Source organism: Phyllobates terribilis, unplaced genomic scaffold (assembly GCF_046119375.1).
Source record: "Phyllobates terribilis strain yellow unplaced genomic scaffold, ASM4611937v1 Scaffold_3__8_contigs__length_932513732, whole genome shotgun sequence".
Lineage (NCBI taxonomy): Eukaryota > Metazoa > Chordata > Amphibia > Anura > Dendrobatidae > Phyllobates > Phyllobates terribilis.
Window position 1 is genome coordinate 265,239,740 of NW_027362763.1, and position 25,345 is coordinate 265,265,084.

The 25,345-nt window shown below is 41.0% G+C and overlaps 1 protein-coding gene across 3 annotated transcripts in view; it reads right to left on the reverse strand.

Annotated features, from left to right (window-relative positions):
* LOC141258066 (uncharacterized) overlaps positions 1-25,345 on the reverse strand; it is a 454,151-nt gene that overhangs the window by 259,232 nt on the left and 169,574 nt on the right. For all 3 annotated transcript variants that reach the window (XM_073673075.1, XM_073673074.1, XM_073673073.1), the window contains exons 2-3: positions 23,067-23,148; positions 22,440-22,551 (exon numbers count right to left, since the gene is read on the reverse strand). In XM_073673075.1, coding sequence (XP_073529176.1) covers positions 22,440-22,551; positions 23,067-23,148 — 194 coding nt within the window. The remainder of the gene's footprint in view (positions 1-22,439; positions 22,552-23,066; positions 23,149-25,345) is intronic.

Consider the following 25,345-nt stretch of genomic DNA (forward strand, 5'->3'; position numbering starts at 1 on the left):
AACCTTTCGCCAAAATAACTGCGAACAACCACTTCCGGTAACCATCAATGTGTTTCTTACAATGCTCTGCTGGAATTGCAGACCATTCTTCTTTGGCAAACTGCTCCAGGTCCCTGATATTTGAAGGGTGCCTTCTCCAAACTGCCATTTTGAGATCTCTCCACAGGTGTTCTATGGGATTCAGGTCTGGACTCATTGCTGGCCACCTTAGAAGTCTCCAGTGCTTTCTCACAAACCATTTTATAGTGCTTTTGGAAGTGTGTTTTGGGTCATTGTCCTGCTGGAAGACCCATGACCTCTGAGGGAGACCCAGCTTTCTCACACTGGGACCTACGTTATGCTGCAAAATTTGTTGGTAGTCTTCAGACTTCATAATGCCATCACACGGTCAAGCAGTCCAGTGCCAGAGGCAGCAAAGCAACCCCAAAACATCAGGGAACCTCCTCCATGTTTGACTGTAGGGACCGTGTTCTTTTCTTTGAATGCCTCTTTTTTTTTCCTGTACACTCTATGTTGATGCTTTTTCCCAAAAAGCTCTACTTTTGTCTCATCTGACCAGAGAACATTCTTCCAAAACGTTTTAGGCTTTCTCAGGTAAGTTTTGGCAAACTCCAGCCTGGCTTTTTTATGTCTCGGGGTAAGAAGTGGGGTCTTCCTGGGTATCCCACCATACAGTCCCTTTTCATTCAGACGCCGACGGATAGTATGGGTTGACACTGTTGTACCCTCGGACTGCAGGGCAGCTTGAACTTGTTTGAATGTTAGTCGAGGTTCTTTATCCACCATCCGCACAATCTTGCGTTGAAATCTCTCGTCAATTTTTCTTTTCCGTCCACATCTAGGGAGGTTAGCCACAGTGCCATGGGCTTTAAACTTCTTGATGACACTGCACACAGAAGGCACAGGAACATTCAGGTCTTTGGAGATGGACTTGTAGCCTTGAGATTGCTCATGCTTCCTCACAATTTGGTTTCTCAAGTCTTCAGACAGTTCTTTGGTCTTCTTTCTTTTCTCCATGCTCAATGTGGTACACACAAGGACACAGGACAGAGGTTGAGTCAACTTTAATCCATGTTAACTGGCTGCAAGTGTGATTTAGTTATTGCCAACACCTGTTAGGTACCATAGGTAAGTTACAGGTGCTGTTAATTACACGAATTAGAGAAGCATCACATGATTTTTCAAACAGTGGCAATACTTTTCTCCACCCCCTTTTCTTGGGTTTGGTGTGGAATTATATCCAATTTGGCTTTAGGACAATTCTTTTTGTGTTTTTTCATTGAAGACAAATTAAATGAAGATAATAATAAATTGTGATTGCAATCATTTTCAGGAAGAAACTGAGTATTATCTGACAGAATTGCAGGGGTGCCAATACTTTTGGCCACCACTGTATGTACACTGCTAAAAAAAATAAAGGGAACACTTAAACAACAGAATATAACTTCAAGTAAATCAAACTTCTGTGAAATCAAACTGTCCACTTAGGAAGCAACACTGATTGACAATCAATTTCACATGCTGTTGTGCAAATGGAATACACAATAGATGGAAATTATTGGCAATTATCAAGACACACTTATATCAAGACACACTCAATAAAGGAGTGGTTCTGCAGGTGGGGACCACAGACCACATCTCAGTACCAATGCTTTCTGGCTGATGTTTTGGTAACTTTTGAATTTTGGTTGTGCTTTCACACTCGTGGTAGCATGAGACGGACTCTACAACCCACAGAAGTTGCTCAGGTAGTGCAGCTCATCCACTATGGCATATTAATGCATGTTGTGGCAAGAAGGTTTGCTGTGTCTGTCAGCGTAGTGTCCAGAGGCTGGAGGCGCTACCAGGAGACAGGCCAGTACACCAGGAGACATGGAGGGGGCCGTAGGAGGGCAACAACCCAGCAGCAGGACTGCTACCTCCTCCTTTGTGCAAGGAGGAATAATAATAATAATAATTTTTATTTATATAGTGCCAACATATTCCGCAGCACTTTACAATTAAGCGGGGACATGTACAAACAATAAATTCAATACAAGGTGAGACAGTTTAACAGTTACATCAGGAGTGAGGTCCCTGCTCGCAAGCTTGCATTCTACAAGAAAATGGGGGGACACAATAGGTGGAAAGTGCTTGTAATTTCAGGTCAGGCAATTATAATAAATCGGGATTATCATATAAAGCTGTATGATCCGGTCATCAGCCTGTATGTTCAAGTGCAATACTCAATTACCGAGTGCAGTTATCGTGTGCATGGAGGGTGTAGAGACAGATGAACAGTAGGGGGCAGATTCTGAATAGTATTTAGGAGGGAACAGGGGAAAGTTAGTTTACTGGGTATTTGAGGTGGTAGGCTTGTTTAAAGAGATGGGTTTTTAAAGCACGCTTGAAGACATCGGGGCTAGGCATCAATCGGATCGTCTGGGGTAGAGCATTCCAGAGAACTGGCGCAGCACGAGAGAAGTCTTGGAGACGGAGGTGCGAGGTTCGGATTATGGGGGATGTTAGTCTTAGGTCATTTGTGGAATGGAGGGCACGTGTAGGATGATAGACTGAGATGAGAGAGGAGATATAAGGTGATGCAGAACTGTGGAGAGCTTTGTGGGTGAGAGCAATGAGTTTATATTGGACCCTGTAGCGAATGAGTAACCAGTGTAATGACTGGCACAAGGTGGAGGCATCGGTGAAGTGGCTGGACAGAAATACGACCCTGGCTGTCGCATTCAGGACAGATTGGAGAGGGGAAATTTTGGTAAGAGGGAGATGGATCAGAAGAGAGTTGCAGTAGTCCAGACGAGAGTGAATAAGAGCGACAGTAAGAGTTTTAGCAGTTTCAAAAGTGAAAAAAGATCGGATTCTGGAGATGTTTTTAAGATGCAGGTGACAAGAGCAAGTGAGTGATCGGATATAGGGAGTAAAGGAAAGGTTAGTGTCGAATATGACCCCAAGGCAGCAGGCGTGCTGCTTGGGAGTTATGGTTGAACCCTCCAAGGTAATTTCGATGTTAGGTAGAGTTGGGTTAGTAGAGGGGGGAAACACAAGAAGTTCAGTTTTGGAGAGATTCAGTTTAGGATAGAGGGAGGACATGATGCTAGACACAGCAGACAAACAATCCTTGGTATTTTGTATTAGGGTAGGGGTGATGTCAGGGGAAGAAGTGTATAATTGGGTGTCGTCAGCATAGAGTTGATACTGGAACCCAAATCTGCTGATTGTTTGTCCAATAGGGGCAGTGTATAGAGAGAAGAGGAGGGGGCCTAGAACTGAGCCCTGCGGAACCCCAATAGTAAGGGGATGAGGAGGGGAAGAGGAGCCGGCAAAAGATACAGTGAAGGAGCGGTCAGAGAGGTAGGAGGAGAACCAGGAGAGAACGGTTTCCTTGAGGCCTATAGAGCGGAGCATAGTGAGGAGGAGCTGGTGATCCACAGTGTCAAATGCTGCAGAGAGATCCAGGAGAATCAGCAGGGAGCAGTGACCTTTGGAGGAACAGGAGGAGCACTGCCAGAGCCCTGAAAAATGACCTCCAGCAGGCCACAAATGTGCATGTGTCTGCACAAACGGTTAGAAACCGACTCCATGAGGGTGGTATGAGGGCCCGACGTCCACAGATGGGGGTTGTGCTCACAGCCGAACGCCGTGCAGGACGGTTGGCATTTGCCACAGAACACCAGGATTGGCAAAGTCGCCACTGGTGCCCTGTGCTCTCCACAGATGAAAGCAGGTTCACACTGAGCACATGTGACAGACGTGACAGAGTCTGGAGGCGCCATGGAGAGCGATCTGCTGCCTGCAACATCCTTCAGCATGATCGGTTTGGCAGTGGGTCAGTAATGGTGTGGGGTGGCATTTCTTTGGATGGCCGCACAGCCCTCCATGTGCTCGCCAGAGGTAACCTGACTGCCATTAGGTAGATGAGATCCTCAGACCCCTTGTGATACCATATGCTGGTGCGGTTGGCCCTGGGTTCCTCCTATTGCAGGACAATGCCAGACCTCATGTGGCTGGAGTTAGTCAGCAGTTCCTGCAAGATGAAGGCATTGAAGCTATGGGCTGGCCCGTTCGTTCCCCAGAACTGAATCCGATTGAGCACATCTGGGACATCATGTCTCGCTCCATCCACCATTGCACCACAGACTGTCCAGGAGTTGGCGGATGCTTTAGTCCAGGTCTGGGGGGAGATCCCACAGGAGACCATCCGCAAACTCATCAGGAGCATGCCCAGGCTTTGTAGGGAGGTCATACAGGCACATGGAGGCCACACACAATACTGAGCCTCATTTTGACTTGTTTTAAGGACATTACATCAAAGTTGTAGTGTGGTTTTCCACTTTAATTTTGGGGGTGACTCCAAATCCAGGCCTCCATTGGTTAATAAATTTGATTTCCATTGATGATTTTTGTGTGATTTTGTTGTCAGCACATTCAACTTTGTACAGAACAAAGTATTCAATGAGAATATTTCATTCATTCAGATCTAGGACGTGTTATTTGAGTGTTCCCTTTATTTTTTTGAGCAGTGTATATATAGATATATATACATGCATACATTTATATATATATATATATATATATATATATGTAAATATATATATACACAGTATATGCACTAATATATAAATATATATACACATATATGTATATATATATACATGTGTGTGTGTTTTGTGTTCTTATGTCCTGCTTTTTCTTTAATTGAAATAACTTGAGCATCCCATGTTCCTATGGAAGATCTAAAAGGCAGCTGTGAGGCCAGTTCTGTTCCCTGTTATCTACCAGCTATTTCACAAGAATAATTGGGTTATACATCACACATCAAATCAACATCTTTCAATTAACAATTACAGTACTTTCATAGAAATTTCTGTAGACATTTTGCCACATAACCAACTGCATTTACATTTAGGCTTAGGATTAATTATCATGATTATTCATCGTAAGATTCGGGAACTGTCGACCATGGTGGAAGTATATACGCTTAATATGTTGCCCTGCTGATATGGGTTAGCAGCAAACACATGAAAATAAATCATTGATGTTGCTAAATGCATATTATCATATGATTTACTATTTTCGCAACATTTGCTATTTTACTTATATAGAGTGGATTTAATACCAGATTTTAATTTCAGGAGTCTTTAGGCATAAAAAGATCTATAGTAAAATACTAGGAAGATCATAAGGAAATCCTACCCAGATTTTTTTTAAAAATTCTTATGCATTTTGCCAAGTCCTGTCTAAAAAGACTGTTTGTGTATGGTTATAATCCTTATAAAGAAACTACAGTGATACAAGATTGTGAAGACCCGGGGTCTTCCGTGGGCGTAACACTACTCAGACAACGCAGGGGGAGGGTAAAACAGCGTGGCAATACTTTATTGAACAACAAAGCAGACAATAAACACACAGAACAGTCCCAGCATATACCCAACATGGTACAACATTACACAGTCTCACCCTTCTGCTCCGCCCGCCTGGGATAGAACAGCTGCGACTTTGAGATTTCCAGGGCCAACTACCTTAACCAGTGGTCCCCTGCTTCTGGCAGGCCCCAACAGAGAGAAGGTAGCAGCAAGCATAGGAAGCTAGCAGTCCATTGAGGTACAAGACCAGGAGACCCGAGGATCCCAACCTGGCCTCTCCGAGAGTTTCCTTGGGGCCAGATGACTGGTGGATCTGGCTTCTCCAAATGTCTCCATTGGTTCCAGGCGATTGGTGGGTCCCTCCTGGCAACCCCAAACAACATATACATGGGGCCAGGTGACCTCCTCGTCCCAACCTGGTCTTCCCAAAATGTACCCATGGTCTCTTTGATGGTTAATGGAGCAGATCCATATCTTTCCAGTCAGGGCTATATACCCTCAGGCTAGAATCATATAGAATCCAAATCTGTGTCTCTTTAGGTAACACCATCCTTCCAAGCTGATGGTGTGAGGAGAGTCTGAGTGTCCTCTTGTGTCTCCTTTATTCTCTGTTCCAAGTCTCTTTTCAGTAAGATAGATAAACCCTTTTTCTATTTAAATATAAAGGTCAAAAATCACAGGTCGTGATTAGGGAGGGCATTACTCACATGGCTCAACTCTCATTGTTTGAGCTAATTTATTTACATAGTTGGCATAGTAGGGGGCTCTTTAAATCAATTTTCAAGATTATTCAAGCAATAGTCTGTGTTAATCAACCAAAGAAGATCACAGGTTAGTCAACATAAAAATAAAGGTATACTGCTCTTGCCATCAGAAAGTATGTCTGGCATAATTAAGATTTTACGCTGTATTGTCACAAAGATTTTCTGCAACCATGAATGAGAATCTGTAAAGAAAAATTCAGGTACAGGGATAAATAACGAAAATCAAAGATTCAAAGATTTGCTTATTAGGTTTTTCTCTTGTCTCAGAGAAGCGCCATGAAAGTTCAACCCTTCTTCTCTGTGATATATGATATTGGCAAATCTCCACAAGACCAATAAAATTTGTTATTTTCATTCCCCAGTCATGTTTTTGTGGCTAAGCGGTGCATCAAAATTATTTGGGTTCTTGTTGAACTTACAGTGCAGCTGGCCATACACGTTCAATTGCTTTTAACTAAACTATTTTTATCATTACCATTATTCCTCCCAACTTCTCCATACACATGCGTGCATTATTTGGCCAAGCGTACATATTTTTCAATGGACAAAGGGGAGTAATACATTGGTGGACACTCTTGGTAGTAGCTTATCACCCTAGACAACAAAATCATTGGGATCAGCATACACAATCCCACATTAGATATTGCCACAGAAATCGGTGGATTCAGTTGACTTTATTGTCCCCCAGACATAGCCTTTTGCTAGATAGTGGTATTAGTTAGGTCATGTACATTCTACTGGACTGTTGTTCTATATATTGTACAAGGAAAATATTATTTTCTTTTAGAAAGGGTGTTAAGAAGAAACACATTTCTTTTTATTTAAATACTCAGGTAAGAAACATTTTCAGTCCATAATTGCATAAGTATCCAGAGTTGCTGGGCTTTTTTTCAGAATTTAATCATTTTGAGGGGAAAAACTGAACAATCAATGGAGGGAGACATATGAGTACGTTGATTAAGTTTATGTTAAGTCAACTTATACTTAGAGTTGTGCCTTAGCTCATTTTCAGTGGTTGAACATTAGAAGCAACAGCTATTTGCACAATGAAAAACAGTCCTTATTGGTTTTTAAAAGTTATGGGTGGAATGACGTCTTAGCTGGGAAGACAGATGCTGCTCAAGTAGTGAGGACCGGACTAATAAAACAGTAAGTGGGAAATAGTGTAAAAATTTATAGTGCACAGTATATGCTTTATGGTAAGCTCTTACATAACAAGCATGTGGTTTTATTGGTCATATAATTTACAAAGTGCTTAGCGCCAAGGTTTTAATGTTGTACAAAGCCAAGAATAACAGCCAGGGAAGTTAAAGGAGAACATCACTGGTTATTATACCTAAGGGTCAACTCCACTATTTAAATAGCCATTCTGTAGGTGTCAATGCCATGTGCCACCTATAATGAGCATTAATAATAATCATTTTATTTTTATAGTGCCAACATATTCCGCAACACTTTACTATTAAGAGTGGACATGTACAGACAATAAGGACATCATAAAGTTACACACAGTTCAAAAGTTACAGGAGGAGTGAGGACCCTGATCGCAGCTTACATATATAAGGAAATAGGGGGACACAATAGGTAGAATGTGCTGTCATGTACAGTCCTGCTATCATTATAATAAATAGGGCATTTTAAATAAGCTGCATGAATCGGTCATCAGACAGTATCTGTCTAAGTACAGTTACCAAGTGCTATTGGGTACATAGTGGATGTGAAGACAAATGAATAGGAGGGAGCAGATTCTGAATAAAATATAGAAAGAGGGAACAAGAGAGATTTAGGTTAGCGAATAGAGGTGATAGACCTGTCTAAAGTGATGTGTTTTCAAAGCATGCTTGAAAACATGGGGGCTAGGTATCAGTTGGATCATCTGGGGTAGTGCATTCCAGAAAACTTGTGCAGCATAGGAGAAGCCTTGGAGCATTAAGTGATCCTAATAAAATCAAACAATGGGTAACCACTTGTTGCCTTTAATGGTTAATGCAAACATTCAGAATTTTCCAAACTCCTTTGTACCTTTTCCACATCAAATTCACTATATACAGTGTAACATGTATGATAACAGTAAAAAGCATCTGCCAGCCGATTGCCGTTTTGCTCATTTTTAAATCATTCTTTTAAAATTATATAATTTCCACTTTTGAATGATATATTCGTATTTTGCACTACATAAGTTTTACCCTACAATTATTACTGCTCCTCAAGACCTTTAGGTTAATCCATTGTTTGCAGTAAGCATCAAGAACTGATATTTTGAGACTATTCACTATGATTCATTCATCTTTACATACTCCTGTGATTTCTACAAACCTATGAACCTACTGGCTAGCCCTCCACTTGCTACCAGCTGGTTAATCTATTGTTTGCTGTGGCATTACAAACTGTTAGAGGCTGTTCACATTTAGTTATTATCTTCTGTGCTTTCTGGTAACTAAATCCATGTGCTGCTTCTAACCTTCCATTTTCCTCTACATCTGAACTCCTGGTTTTGTAGCTTTTAGTGTGTCCTGCCTTGCTTGTTTGTCTCCTGTCCAGCACAGCCTGTTGTTCGGGTCCTTCTTGTTCCACATGCCTTCCAGCCTGCTCTAACAGTGCCTTCAGTCCATGTGTCCATCTACCTGTGGCTTTATGAATCCACCTCATGCTTAATTTATCTATCTAATCACATTTGCAAATTGCGGAGTGGCTTGATGGGTAGCTCCCAGTGCCTGTCTGCCTGCATTAACTGCATGCTACTTGCATGCTCTAGTATGTTCTGTAAATCACAACAGACTAGCACATGCTGTAATTTTTTCACATGGACCCGAGTTCTATGTGAAAAATAACCCATGTGAGTTTACAAATAGGCTAACATTGGGTCCAGGTGCTGTCCAATTTTTACATGGAGATCACACAGACCAAAAATTTGCACATTTAAGACTGAGCTCCCCTTAAAAGAGATTACCATACTTATGAGGCAGGTGCTTCTAGTTAACAGCAATAATGCAAAAATTGTACAAAACATTGCCATAGGCACATAACACATAGAAACATTTATGCAACTAATGCAATAATGATGGTTCTTTCTGTATAACTGTGAAAGTTAAATATGGGAACTTTCATACAAAAATAGAGATTCTTTTAAGTTTCATTGTATTTTATAGTAAAGTTCTCATTTTGTGCATACCAAGGCAGTAAATCAGGCCAGTGTTTCCAGCAACACAGTTGTATAATGTTGGTACGAAGTTCCTTCATCTTTACATTTTATACGCATTACTATAATGATGACCTGTGATGCATTTACACAGGAGTGGAGGATCCCTGGAATATATTTACAAATGTTGTCAACTCTGACAACCCATTTATTTTCCATTTTTCTGTAAGTTTGTGTGAGGCTGTTCTTGTTATTACCTTAACAAGGATTTCCCAGTCTTCTAAATTCTACTCATCGACTCTAGTCTAGATTAGAGCCTCTGGAGTCAATTTTATGCTTATTTCATCTGTTTAGGTTGGAAATAAGTAATTGCCATTAAAAAAAATATATTAAAACGACATTATAGATAATGAGGCTTCAAATAAAAATGATGTGTGTTTCATGATATTACACTATCTTATACAACATTCAGAAAGACGAATATATTAGATTACAATACACATTCTTCATTATAAAGTATGTGAGAAATTAATAGGAAATCAACAATGTAAGATACTTACCCATACCCGTACCCACACTAGTCTCCACTGTCATATGCCGCTCTGATGGTTCTGCTGATTGGCTAATCGCAACGGACAAGGATTGAGCTCTGTGTTTCTGACATGGCCTAGTCCCTGACAATTCCATTTTTAACACTCAAATGACAAACTGCACAGTTCTATTGCCTGACTTCCTGGACTGTAATCTGAATTCCCTTAATCCACTTATGTCAAATGCTAGCCCACGGGCCAAATCTGGCCCACAGGGTGAGTATATTCGGCCCGCGACGCAAGGCGAGTCCTCCAAGTATATTTGGCCCGCAATGCCAGACGGGTCCCCCGCCGACATTGCACTTTCACCCAGTATTGCACTTTCAACTATATCCTGGATGCCAATACAGTTAAAAGCAATAATGGAGGAAGGAGCATCAGCTGACACTCCCTCTCCCATCATTCCCCCTCTGCGTCAGACATCTCAGCGCAGCAGGAGCAATGAAGTTATTACAATGCGTCTGCTGTACCGAGATGTGCAAGGGATCTGAAGACCCCATGAAGAGACTGGAGCAGTGGGGGAAAGGGCAGAGATGAATATTTTTTTTAACGTGGGGTCCATTATACTATATGGAGCACTATGTTGGGTACATTATACTATATAGAGCACTACGTAGGGTACATTATACAGTGGGGAAAAAAAAAATTGGTCAGCCACCAAGTTTCCCACTTAAAAAGATGAGAGAGGCCTGTAATTGACATCATAGTTAGACCTCAACTATGAGAGACAAAATAAGAAAACAAATCCTGAAAATCACATTGTCTGATTTGGAAAGAATTTTTTTTCAAATTTTGGTGGAAAATAAGTATTTGGTCAATTAAAAAAGTTCATCTCAATACTTTGTTATATATCCTTTGTTGGCAATAACAGAGGTCAAACGTTTTCTGCAAGTCTTCACAAGGTTGGCACACACTGTTGCTGGTATATTGGCCCATTCCTACATGCAGATCTCGTCTAGAGCAGTGATGTTTTGGGGCTGTCATGGGATACACGGACTTTCAACTCCCTCCAAAGGTTTTCTATAGGGTTTAGATCTGGAGACTGGCAAAGCCACTCTGGGACCTTGAAATGCTTCTTACGAAGCCACCCCTTCATTACCCTGGTGATGTGCTTGGGATCATTGTCATGCTGAAAGACCCAGCCACGTTTCATCTTCAATGCCTTGGCTGATGGAAGGAGGTTTGCACTCAAAATCTCACGATACATGACCCCATTCATTCTTTCATGTACATGGATCAGTCATCCTGGTCCCTTGGCAAATAAACAGCCCCAAAGCATAATGTTGCCACCCCCATGCTTCACAGTAGGTATGGTGTTCTTTGGATGCAACTCAGCATTCTTACTCCTCCAAACATAACGAGTTGTGTTTCTACCAAACAGTTCTACCTTGGTTTCATCTGACTATATGACATTCTCCCAATACTCTTCTGGATCATCCAAATGCTCTCTAGCAAACTTCAGATGGGCCCGGACAAGTAATGACTTAAGCAGGGGGACACAACTGGCACTGCAGGATCTGAGTCCCTGGCGGTGTAGTGTGTTACTGATGGTAGCCTGTGTAACGTTGGTCCCAGCTCTCTGCAGGTCATTCACTAGGTCCCCCCGTGTGGTTGTGGGATTTTTGCTCACCGTTCTTGAGATAATTTTGACCCCACGGGGTGAGATCTTGTGTGGAGCCCCAGATCGAGGGAGATTGTCAGTGGTCTTGTATGTCTTCCATTTTCTAATTATTGCTCCCACAGTTGATTTCGTCACACCAAGCTGCATGCCTATTGCAGATTCAGTCTTCCCAGCCTGGTGCAGGGCTATAATTTTGTTTCTGGTGTCCTTCGATAGCTCTTTGGTCTTCACCATAGTGTTTTGAAGTGTGACTGTTTGAGGTTGCGGACAGGTGTCTTTTATACTGATAACAAGTTCAAACAGGTGCCAGTAATACAGGTAATGAGTGGAGGACAGAGGAGCCTCTTCAAGAAGAAGTTACAGGTCTGTGAGAGCCAGAAATCTTGCTTGTTTGTAATTGACCAAATACTTATTTTCCACCAAAATTAAAAAAATATATATTTCCAAATCAGACAATGTGATTTTCAGGATTTGTTTTCTCATTTTGTCTCTCATAGTTGAGGTATACCTATGATGTCAATTACAGGCCTCTCTCATCTTTTTAAGTGGGAGAACTTGCACAATTGGTGGCTGACTAAATACTTTTTTCCCCACTGTACTTTATGGAGCATTATGTGAGGCCATTATACTATATGGAGGACTATGTGAGGCCATTATACTGTATGGAGCACTGTGTGTGGCCATTATACTGTATGGAGCACTATGTGGGGCCATTATACTGTATGGAGCACTATTAATGGCCATTATACTGTAGAGAGCACTATGTGGGGCCATTAACCCCTTACTTACCGGGGACGTATTAGTACGCATATTTGCGTACCCCCCGTTCAGTGAGGGCTGCTGCGCTGAGCCCTCACTGAACGGAGCACATGTCAGCTGATTCTTACAGCTGACATGTGCCCGCAACAGCCGAGGGTGGAATCGCGATCCACCCGCGGCTGTTAACCAGTTAAATGCTGCTGTCAATCTCCAACAGCAGCATTTAACGCGCGCTTCCGGGTAGCGCGTCATAAGCCCCGCCCACCGGCGACCCCGTCACGTGATCGCGGGTCGCCGATGGGCGTGCATGACAACCCAGGGTCTGCAGCAGACGCCTGTGGTTGTCATGATCTTGTCGCTATGAGCGCCACCTAGTGGTCGGCGCTCATAGCACAGGACCATTTCTGCTGCATGCAGGGGACCTGCTCGTCCCCTGTATGTAGCAGAGGCGATCGGATAGTTGCTGCTTCTAGTCTCCTATGGAGACTATAGAAGCATGCAAAAAGTAAAAAAAAAAAGGTTTTAAAAATATAAAAAAAAATAAAAAAATATAAAAGTTGAAATCACCCCCCTTTCGCCCCATTCAAAATAAAATATATAAAAAAAAAACCCACATACACATATTTGGTATCGCCGCGTTCAGAATCGCCCGATCTATCAATATAAAAAAAGAATTATTCCGATCGGTAAACGGCGTAGCGAGAAAAAAATTCTAAACGGCAGAATTACGTTTTTTGGTCGCCGCAAAATTGCAATAAAATGCAATAACGGGCGATCAAAACATCGGATCTACCCCAAATGTTATCAATAAAAACGTCAGCCTGGCATGCAAAAAATAAGCCATCAACCAGCCCCAGATCACGAAAAATGGAGACGCTACGGGTCTTAGAAAATGGCGCTATTTTTTTTTTTTTTTTTTACCAAATTTTGGATTTTTTTTTCATTACTTAAATATAAAAGAACCTATACATGTTTGGTGTCTATGAACTCGTAATGACCTGTAGAATAAGAAGGGTAGGTCAGTTTTAGCATTCAGTGAACATGGTAAAAAAATAAATAAAAAACAACTGTGGTATTGCACTTTTTTTGCAATTTTACCGCACTTGGAATTTTTTTCCCGTTTTCCCGTACAGGATATGATAAAACTAGTAATGGCGTTGAAAAGTACAACTCGTCCCGCAAAAAATAAGCCCTCACATGGCCATATTGACCAAAAAATAAAAACGCTATGGCTCTGGGAACAAGGGGAGCAAAAACGAAAATGCAAAAACGAAAAAATGCTCCGGGGCTTAAGGGGTTAAACTGTATGGAGCACTATGTGTGGCCATTATACAGTATATGGAGCCACTGTATGTGGCTCCATATACTGTATGGAGCACTATGTGGGGCCAATATACTGTATGGAGCACTTTTTGTGGCCATTATACTGTATGGAGCACTATGTTGTACCATTATACTGTATGGCGGACTATGTGAGACCCCGTTATTCTGTATGGAGGACTATGTGGGGCCCACTATACTATATAGAGCGCTTTTTGTGGCCATTATACTGTAATATTCAAGAATTTATAGCCCTTGTTATTACAAATTTAAATTTGGCCATTGGGCCATATTCTTTTTACTGTTCTTACATAACATATTATTCCAATATTTTATTCTAAGATCTGTTAATTAAAATGTACTTTGTTTGTGTGACAACCCCTTTACGTTTGTTTCCGTATGAAAAGGTTTATCATTATATTTGATGATAAGTTAAAACTTCCTCAATTGTAGATTGGCCCAAGACTTTGTCCAAGCTTTTCATTTTGTCCCTCTCTGTATTTGAGTTTGACATCCATTTTTTAATCATTTTATTGCCTCTAATTTTGCTCTTGTTTTCATCTTTCTGGTTGTGTCTATGTTTTTCCCTCAGTTCACTGCATCAGTCAGCAGTAACACTATGGACGGAATCCATAGTAAAAGCCAAATCCCTGTATAGGGGTAACCTAGAGAAAAACACAGTGCTCCTAGAGCCTGCTAGGCAGAGGGGCTCATGCAAATTTGTCTATAAATGCTCATTTTGAGTTGACAGATTCCGGACAATCAATAAAAATGAGCAAATTTGTAATTGACACATTGCGTACATAAAATTTAGTGTATGAGGCACATCTTTTGACTAACTCTAATAATCAGTCCCTTTTCAAGTGCAGAATAAACCCATTGGAACATTTTAAAATGGTTATGAATGTGAATGTGTAGCTTCCCTTTATGGTGTGAAATATTTAAGATGCAAACAAAGATAAATGTAAGCCTCAGACATGTTATGTTGCATTAATTTTACATTACGTTGGCGAGTACACCTCATAGACTAGTACCAAAAGCCAGGTAACCTAACAAAGTAAAATATATCTTCTGCCTCGACTACTGCAACATCCTTCTCTGTGGCCTCCCTACTAACACCCTCGCACCTCTCCAGCCCATCCTTAACTCTGCTGACTCTCTCCTCATTACTCCTCTGATTTTCCCTTCTTCAAATTCCTTCATTGGCTCCCAATTCCCCAACGTATCCAGTTCAAACTGCTAACACTGACCTACAAAGCCATTCATAATCTGTCTCCTCCATATATCTCTGTAATCTCCCGATATCTTCCAACTCGCAACCTCCGGTCCTCCCAAGACCTCCTTCTCTCTTCCACATAATAATAATAATTTTTATTTATATAGCACCAACATATTCCGCAGCACTTTACAATTAAGTAAGGACATGTACAGACAATATAAACAATACAATGAATCACATTTCAACAATTACATGAGGAGTGAGGGCCCTGCTCGCAAGCTTACAATCTATATGGAAATGGGGGGGGGGCACAATAGGAAGAACATGGTCATCAGACAGTATCCGTCTTAGGGCAGTTACCATGTGGTATTTGGTGCATGGCGGATGTGGAGACAGATGAATACGCAGGGGCAGATTAAGATTAATATTTAGGAGGGAACAGGGGAGAGTTAGGTTGGTGATTTGAAGTGGCAGTCTTACCTAACAGATGTGTTTTTAAAGCACGTTTGAAGACATGGAGACTAGATATCAGTCGGATCGTTTGGGGCAGTGCATTCCATAAAACTGGGGCGGCACGAGAGAAGTCTTGGAGCCAGAGGTGTGAGGTTCCGATTAAGGAGGATGTCAATCTTAGATCAGTTGCAGAACGGAAGGCACGGGAGGGGCAATAGACAGAAATGAGGGATGAGATGTAGGGTGGTGCAGAACTGTGGAGAACTTTGTGGGTGAGAGAGATGAGTTTGTATTGTATTCTGTGGTGAATGGGTAACCAGGCAATGACTGGCACAGGGTAGAGGCGTCGGTGAAGCGGCTTGATAGAAATACGACCCTGACTGCTGCATTCAGAATGGATTGGAGAGGAGAGAGTTTGTTTAGAGGGAGACCGATCAGAAGAGAGTTGCAGTAGTCCAGACGAGAGTGAATAAGGGCGACAGTAAGAGTTTTTGCTGTATCAAAGGTGAGAAAAGGTTGGATTCTGGAGATGTTTTTAAGGTGCAGGTGACATGAGCGAGTGAGTGATTGAATATGGGGAATAAAGGAAAGTTGTGTGTCAAATATGACTCCAAGACAGCGAGCTTACTGCTTGGGAGTTATGGTGGCGCAACCCAAGGAAATTGAAAAGTCAGGTATTGGTAGTTTAGTAGAGGGAGGAAAAATAAGGAGTAAAGTTTTAGAGAGATTCAGTATCAGATAGAGGGAGAACATGATGTTAGAGACAGCAGACAGACAATCACTGGTATTTTCTATTAGAGTGGGGGTGATGTCACGCGAAGAGGTGTATAGTTGGGTGTCATCAGCATAGAGATAATACTGGAAACCAAATCTGCTGATGGTTTGCCCAATAGGGGCTGTATACAAGGAGAAGAGGAGGGGGCCTAGGACTGATCCTTGTGGAACCCCGATAGTAAGGGGAAGATTAGAGGAAGAAGAGCCGGCAAAAGATACCATGAAAGAGCAGTCAGAGAGATAGGAGGAGAACCAGGAGAGAGCGGTGTCCTTGAGGCCTATAGAGTGGAGCATAGTGAGAAGGATCTGGTGATCCACAGTGTCAAAATTGGCAGACAGATCCAGGAGAAACAGCAGGGAGTAGTGACCATTAGATTTAGCTGTTAGTAGATCATTAGAGACTTTAGTGAGGGCAGTTTCAGTAGAGTGTGAGGAGCGGAAACCGGACTGTAAAGGGTTGAGAAGAGAGTTATCTTATCTGAGAGACAGTGGATTAGACGGGAGTGGACCAAGTGTTCCAGGAGTTTAGAGATGAAGGGAAGATTAGAGATAGGTCTATAGTTAGCAGTGCAGTTCTCGTCCAGGGATGGCTTTTTAAGTAAAGGGGTTATGATGGCATGTTTGACTGATGAGGGAAAGATACCTGAAGAAAGAGATAGGTTAAATATTTTAGTTAGGTGGGTAGTAACAGCTGGGGAAAGGGACTGAAGGAGATGTGAGGAAATAGGGTCACTGTGGCAGGTTGTAGGGCGAGAAGAAGCGAGGAGTCTGGTAACTTATTTTCTGTGACCGGCTTGAAGATGGAAAGTGAACTTGAGGTGCGGGAGGGAAGGGGATCCAGACTCTGAGGGGATTGTGCAAAAATGTCTTGACAGATATGATTGATGTAGGAAATAAGTGGCCAGGTCATCAGCACTTAGGTTGGTGATGGGGGTCTGTACTTTAGGGCTCAGGTGGGAGTGGAAGGTTTCAAAGAGTTGTTTAGGATTATTAGCTAGTGTTGTGATGCGAGTGGTAAAGTAGACTTGTTTAGCCAGATGGAGAGCACAGTTATAAGTTTTGAGCATGAACTTATAGCGGATGAAGTCTTCTGTCAAAATTGATTTTCTCCACAGACACTCAGCATACCTTGAGCAGCGCTAGAGAAAACGTGTTTGCAACGTGTGCCAGGGCTGCCGTCTATGCCGGGTCATTCTGCGTGTAGCAGGTGCTGCTTCATTCAGGGCACTCCGCAATGTGTTGTTATAGTGTGACAATGCTGAGCCTGGACAGGAGAGGGAGAGGATGGGGGCTAAAGATGACTGTAGATTGTTCATAAGTTGCTGGGTATTAATGGCACATAGATTTCTATGTGTATGATAAGTGGGGGTGTCCTGGGTGAGGAGACAATTCTTGACAGAGAAGGAAAGAAGGTTGTGGTCAGAGAGTGGTAGAGGGGAGTTAGTAAAGTCATCCAGCGAGCAGAGTCGTGAGAATACCAGATCCAGAGTATTCCCGTCTTCATGTGTAGGAGAGTTAGTAAGCTGTGAGAGGCCGAATGAAGAGGTTAGCGTAAGAAGATGAGAGGCAGATGGGGAAAGCAGCTTATCAATGGGTATGTTAAAATCCCCCTTGATGACAGTGGGAATATCACAGGATAGGAAGTGTGGAAGCCAAGTGGCAAAGTGATCCGGAAATTGATGGGAGGGGCCTAGAGGGCGACATACAACCGTCACTTGCAGGGAGAAGGGTTTGAAGAGTCTAACAGTGTGGACTTCGAAGGAAGGAAACATAAGTGAGGTAACTGGGTGGATGACCTGGAAAGCACATTGTGGTGATAGGAGCAAACCAACACCTCCACCTTGTCTGTTCTCAGGTCTGGGGGTATGTGAAAATTGTAGGCAGTTATACGAGAGAGCAGCTACGGCGGTTGTGTCTGACTGCTGGATCCAGGTTTCAGTGAGAGCCAGAAGAGAAGAGGAGAAGAGAGCCAGTGAGAGACATTCATATGTTCCTTCTCCATTCGCCCCAAGACTTCTCCCGAATAAACCCCATCCTCTGGAATTCTGTGCAGCAACATGTCCAATTATCCACTGCACTCTGAACCTTCAGGAGAAACTTGAAAACCCATCTCTTCAAGAAACAGCCTGCAATGACCCCGCTGCCTCCTCACCAACACCAGAGCTGCCGCAAACCTCCAACCTATTGTCTCTTTCCCCATTACCCTGTAGAATGCAAGCCCGCAAGGGCAGGGCCCTCTCCACTCTGTACCAGTCTATCATTGTTGGTTTATTCAATGTAATTTATATTTGTATTTTGTATGTAACTCCTTCTCATGTACAGCACTATGGAATCAATGGTGCTCTAAAAAATAAATGATAATATACTGTAATCCCAACCACAGGAGCTCTAAACTATTGGACCAAGGACTGTCATGACTAGATACTAGTATTTCCAAAGAAGTCTCTTCAGAAACCTCCAGAATTTTCCAATTTGCCAAAATATACCGTACTTCTAAAATATAAATGTAGATAGGTAGAGAATTGGATGTATATATACTAAACTGTATATATGTTTATTTGTGGAATATGGGAAAATAAGTATTTTATACACTGCCGCTTTTGCAAGTTTTCCCGCCTACAAAGAATGGAGAGGTCTGTAATTTTTATCGTAGCTACACTTTAACTGTGAGAGTCAGCATAAAAAAAATCCAGAATATCACATTGTATGATTTTTGCATAATTAATTTGAATTTTATTGCATCACCTACTATCCAGCAAGAATTCTGGCTCTCACAAACCTGTTAGTGTTTCTTTAAGAAGCCCTGCTACTCTGCACTCATTACCTATATTAATTATACCTGTTTGAACTCGTTACCTTTATAAAAGACACCTGTCCACACGCTCAATCTATCCCACTCCAACCTCTCCACCATGGCCTAGACCAAAGAGCTAAGGTATCTAAGGATACCAGGTACAAAATTGTGCACCTGCACAAGGCTGGGATGGGCTACAAGACAATAGGCAAGCAGCTTGGTGAGAATGTAACAACTGTTGGCACAATTATTAGAAAATGGAAAAAAACACAAGATGACTGTCAATCTTCCTCGGTCTGGGGTTCCATGCAAGATCTCGCCTCGTGGGGTAAGGACGATTCTGAGAAAGGTCAGGAATCATCCCAAAACTACATGGGAGGACCTGGTCAATGATTTGAAGAAAGCTGGGACCACAGTCTCAAACATTACCATTAACACACTACACTGTCATGGATTAAAATCCTGCAGGGCATGCAAGATCCCCCTGCCCATACCAGCACATGTCCAGGCCCGTTTGAAGTTCGCCAATGACCATCTGTTTGTTCCAGAGGAGGCATGGGAGATGGTCATGTGGTCAGATGAGACCAAAATAGAACTTTTTGGTATCAACTTCACTCGCCGTGTTTAGAGGAAGAAGAAATATGAGCACAACCCCTACGATGTAAATTACAGACCTCTCCATTCTTTGTAGGTGGGAAAACTTGCAAAATTAGCAGTGTATGAAATACTTATTTTCCTCACTGTAGATAGATAGATAGATAGATAGATAGATAGATAGATAGATAGATAGATAGATAGATAGATAGATAGATAGATAGATAGTAGCTAGGATAAATAGATAGATGAAAAGTTCTTGTACCCATAGCTGAAACTGAAGGACGATTAATTTTGTTTCATGATTATTTATGTATTATGCTTTGTGATACACAATGTAAAAATACAGTGATCTGAGTATTCAAGCATGTTTCATTATATCTGTATAACCATAATAACTATGGATTATATTTTTGTGTTTTAACGTATGAAAATGAGCAAATGAGTGCTTCCACAGTATGTTTTTCTTTTACGCTTTAGAAGTTGACAGTTTGTCTGTTGCTTTCATCTCCACACATCTAACTGCAGATTCCCTCAGTTTCTTTGGATTAAGAAACCACAATCCCCAAGGAAGAATGTTCTTTAATGATTTGAAAATTTCAAATTACAAAGGGAAGGCAAGAGACTGATAGTTTAATGGGTCCATTTTTCATAATACATTATGTTATAGATGGGAAAGCGACCAACTGTCCCTAGCATGGTATCTATAGATAAATGTAGGTTTTAATGGTAGACAAGAAAAACTATTTTCCCATTGTTTTATTTGTAAGGAAATGTATCAAAGAATGAATGATAACCCAAAATAATGAGATGTTATAAATATATAAAAAACTGATTATATACCATGGTGTACCATAGCCATCATTTACTGAAGTATTTTAGTTCCAAAATGCAAACTGGTACATATAATTAAAAAGCGAGATATCTGCTATTACAGAGCACGTCATCTGAAATGATAGTACCGTCTCCGCAGAGACCCTACATTTTACTTGGCAGAATGTTTGAATTGTTAGTAAAACCAATAATAAAAAGACAAAAGTTGTACAACATCTGATCCGATTTGGAAATATCCTTTACTTTTTGGAAAGTAGATTAAAGAGAGGTTTCCTAGACTTTGGTTTTATATTGGCATTGTATAAATGGATGTTCAGTACATGACTGAGCAAAATGGATGTTTTACTGTCCACAACCAACAGTTCTATTTTCTAAGAACAATAATTTAGCTTGCTTTTGTCCTTGGAAAATCAAGCACTGCACATTAAAGTACAAAGAAGTTCAAGGTGGTCACATCTTGGAAATGCTGGCTGAATTTTCTTCAAGAGAGTAAATGATACCAGCAAGTGTTAAAGCACCCATACATATTAGACTAATGTCGGCTGAACCCACTGATATCGACGGGTTCGGCCGACAGTCTAATGTGTATGGGGGCGCTGGCCGACTGATGGTCGGGAGGGAGGATGATTGCGCATGTCTGATTTCAGACTGCCATCCCATTATTGTCCCGAAGATAAGCCGCTGGCCGATGTGTCAGACAGCAACTTTACCATAGAGAACACAAGAGTTCTTGGATGAACGAATGCTCCTGTGTATGGAAATCGGCTGAACAATCAGCATCATTTGACCAACAACCATCTAATATGTTGAATTTGCTTGGACTCACTAGACTGTACATTTGTTTGTTAAACAAACTCATTTATTGTTAAACTCACCAAGTGAGGTGGATCCTCCAAGCCCAAGGTTTGGGTGGGCACACAAACCATGGGTGTCAGCACAAGGGACACAGACAGCCAAGGGACAGGAGCCTGCAGGCAGGTAGGCAGAATGCAGTAGACAGAAGGCAAGCAGGCGGAGGACATCAGGAAACTACCAGAAGACAGGTGGAGTGCAGGAAACGAAGGGCAGGCAGAGGACATCAGGAAATCGCAGGTAGGCAGGTGCAGTGCAGGAAACCACCGGCAGAATATGTCAAGAAACCACGGGCAGGCAGTTGGAGTGCAGGAAATTACAGGCAGGCGCAGGATATCAGGAAACCGCAAGAAGACAGGTGGAGTGCAGGAAACCGCAGACAGGCAGAGGACGTCAGGAAACCACAGGCAGACAGGTGCAGTGCAGGAAACCGCAGGCAGAGTACGTCAAGAAACCACAGGCAGATAGGTGGAGTGCAAGAAACCGCAGACAGGCCTAGGATGTCAGGAAGCCACAGGTAGGCTGGTGAATTACAGGAGTAGCTGAGTAGCAAGCCAAGGACCAGCAACACAGAAGTCTTAATGCAATACCATGACACAAGAGAATCTTATATAGGCCCGTGCTGATGCTCACATGGGATCATGCCAGGCCATCTGCAAAGCCAGACATGGAGCACAGCAGAGTCTAACGGACCGGGGAGAGGGAAGCAAGTCTCAGATCCAGGACAGGTGCGTAACAATTATGTTTTATTTAGTTACAGAATGCAAGGTTCTACCAACTTCACACAAAGATCACTTTGAACATGTATTGTGTCTCTTCACATGATGCAGTTTACTTGTGCAAATGTAATGTATTAATTAAATGTCAAACAAACTCAGCTATATTTTATTTTTTGATATTCATCCTCTCCTGTTCCACTTTAGTTTTTTTTACATAACGTATGCCAGTTTTTTTGTAGTTCTATGTATGTGATCTTTTTGTAATGTGAATTGCTACATACAAGTATTCAAAGTATTGGTACCATATTGTATTCTAATGAGTTTAATCCTATATTACCCAGTACATCAATTATTTAAAGACTCACAGGTGATACTTGCTTCATCATCATCTTTAAGGCTTTTTAAGATTTGTTTGTCAGTTTTTATATATCTACAATTAAGAATCAGATTGATTTGAAAGTGTCAGAAAGCGTCAGAAAGGTATAGGAAAAAATATAAGTTGATAACTAGCTAAAAGATTCCAAAAGATCATTATAGAAATCATGATCGCATTATTGAAGATCTGAAGAAGAGGCCGTGCGTTAAATAGTCATGAACATTTGCCGTTAAAAAAAAGAGGAGACAACATTTTTTCATAATGACTGTACCTTTCTGGTTGAGAGCATCCCCAGAGTAAATAAGGAGAATTCTCCATTATGGTTTTGGATTTTGCCTTTCTCAATCATCCAGTCTGCCAAGGCACTTCCTGACTTAAGCTGCCTTCATTGAAGAAAATGCAGTGTTTCATTACGTCATACGCTTCAAAACTGAGATAACTCTTCATACTGTACCACAATCAAGAATGTTATTCTTTGCATGATTGGCCTACAGCCTTCCTTGTATTTCAAATTGATCCAAAATGAAAATTATAGGTTGGCGACTTTAAAATGCTTACATGATGATTTACGGCATGTACAGTGGCCATAAATCTGGAGTGGTTCCCAAAAGAAGAATATTTCAGTAGAGTACAATGTTAACATTAGAAAAGAATAGATCAGTACTTTTAGGAGTATCACATGGAATGAGATACCATCACAGGAGGCCACGTTATAAAGAGATTGGCAACGGAGCCACAAAAGCACCAGGGAAGTTGAGTATAGTGGGTTTTTTAATTTGATGCAGATTTCCCACTGCAGATTTCCCTGTGGATTTTGCTTCAATTCTGCTCCATGTGAACAAACCCTAGCTATTCTCTATATGAATTGGATAGTAAATATCATGAAAAAAATACTTACTCTTCTAAATGATTAAAGGTTCCTGACTCCTGTGATATATCTGCCTTTTCACAGTTGAAAGAATATGGTAATATGTTGTTTCCTGAACAAAAAAAATGTAAATTAGTTCAGATTTGCTTTACACTATGGAAAAAAAGAGAAAATGAACTACAAATAAGTTATAATATATGAGGCAGCAAAACCACATACATTCATCTGTCATAACTTTAGTCTCTAATGTATATTTTGGTGTTACACTGAAACATTTTTGTCGAATTTCCTTTATGACGAATGTAAAGTAAGTTTTTAGATAGAAAATAAAGATTAATCTTTCGTTAAATAACAATCCTGAACTGATTTATGGCAATGAAAAGGTTGCCATTGTAGAATCTTGTAAGCTTGACACAAAAGACCAAGTGGAAAAACAAAAATACTGCTATGACTGAAAACAGGTATTGCCTAATATTTCATGGCAAAACAATTTATGCTAGTGAAACAAATCAACGTCTTGTAATGTCGAAATTTAACTTTGCCTGTTCCTCAGATATTCCTGGGAAATTCAAATCGCAGAGAAGTTATTTTCTGCAAATTTAATGTTCCTTACTATGCCCAGGAGTCTCTCAATGTCCCAGAGCATAATAAACTTTAGATATAAAACATAAAAAAAATCTTTATACTCACCTCACCGCTCACATCTCTGGCCCCTCCGCTCTTCACCGGCAAACGTCTGGTCATTGCCACATCTTCTTATCACCATTGCAAGTGATGAGATCCTTCTTACTTTAGGCTGGGACAACCGGATGTGATTAGGCCTGGTAGGGTTCAGCGCGAAAGGTCACAAAGTCATGCAATTCGGCAGTGATCAGAAGATGCTACGAGGATCAGACAAGTGATGGTGAGGAGCAGAGGTGAGCATTGAGGTAAGTAAGTATTTATTTTTCATTTTTTAGTGGACGCCATAATGTTGAATCCACCCTGAAGCTAAGTACAAGAAATATGCATGTTGGCAAAGGCAAATTTTTCTAATATTTGTGTAGAATTCAATTCCACTTAAATATATTCGCTCATCTCTACTTGTAGGTCATAGTAAATTTGAAGAATATGTACCTCAAAATGTTGAATTTTGCCTAAATATCTTATGCCTGTCCAATGTTCTGTAATATTTAATAACCTGCCATCTGTCTCAAAAATTCAACAAGAAAAAGTAAAAATCTTTTAATATGATATGGTTAGTATTATCATTTGTTCTATTTAGCTTATTTCATTTAGGTTTTTCATTCTTAAGAGGCGAAAAAAATAATACAACACATATTATTAAGCACAAAGGTTACGTAGAACGTTACCAAATAGATTAAATTACATATTTTCAGTATTTTCTCTGTTGAGTCTTTATGATTGTTACAGCTATCATGCATTTTGGAAGACGCGTCCAGATATATTGTGCTTTTAGTAAACTTCTACAGAGTTCAATTTTTTAATGTGCAATTAATAGCTTGTGTGGATTTTAGTCTCTTGCTGAAGGGAAACCTTTGCTGGGAAGACACTTGATTTTATGATTGCAAGGATGGAAGTTGGTAGTGACCATAGGTTGCACAAAGGTAAGAGCTCTGGGTTCCCAATCATATAGACAAAGTTGCTACTGATACATAAAGGGCAGATAACATTTGTTGTGGATCTTGATCCTGAAGGGGGCTTTAAGGATCCTCAATGATGAAGGTTTTGGACCATTTGTCAATGTTCCTTCCTCTTTAATCAGGTCCATCTTAGGAGCACATTACTCTTCTAATTGGTATCCAATTTCTAATGTAAGTATGTCATTTTCCTTGTAGGTAAAGGTATTATCAGGGGATTAGGATCTGTCCTTTCTATTATTTTTCTATTTGCATAAAAAATGCAAGGGATAAATGTTTGAAAATGAGGATAATATAAAATAGCAATATTCTCAAACAATGAAAAGTCAGTCTAGTGCTTATATGAGAGGACACACAATAAAACAAATTGGTGACATATCAGTACTAAGGACAGTAATACATTTAATAATTTAAGATTAGATCTCCCAACACTTGCCTCCAAGCTGTAGAGACCACAAGCCCCAGTCACATTATAAATCAACTCTATGTTCTCAAGATACTTTGTTCTATAGTGTAAACTATTTTCAAGCTTTTATTTGTAATCACTGCTATGTGAACGCTAAGAAAAACTACATTTCCCATGATGCTCAGCCTGAGCTTGACACGGAGTCCAGCAGTAGCTTTATTATTGAAAACTGGGCCTCCCTGATTTAACCCTAATCACATTGA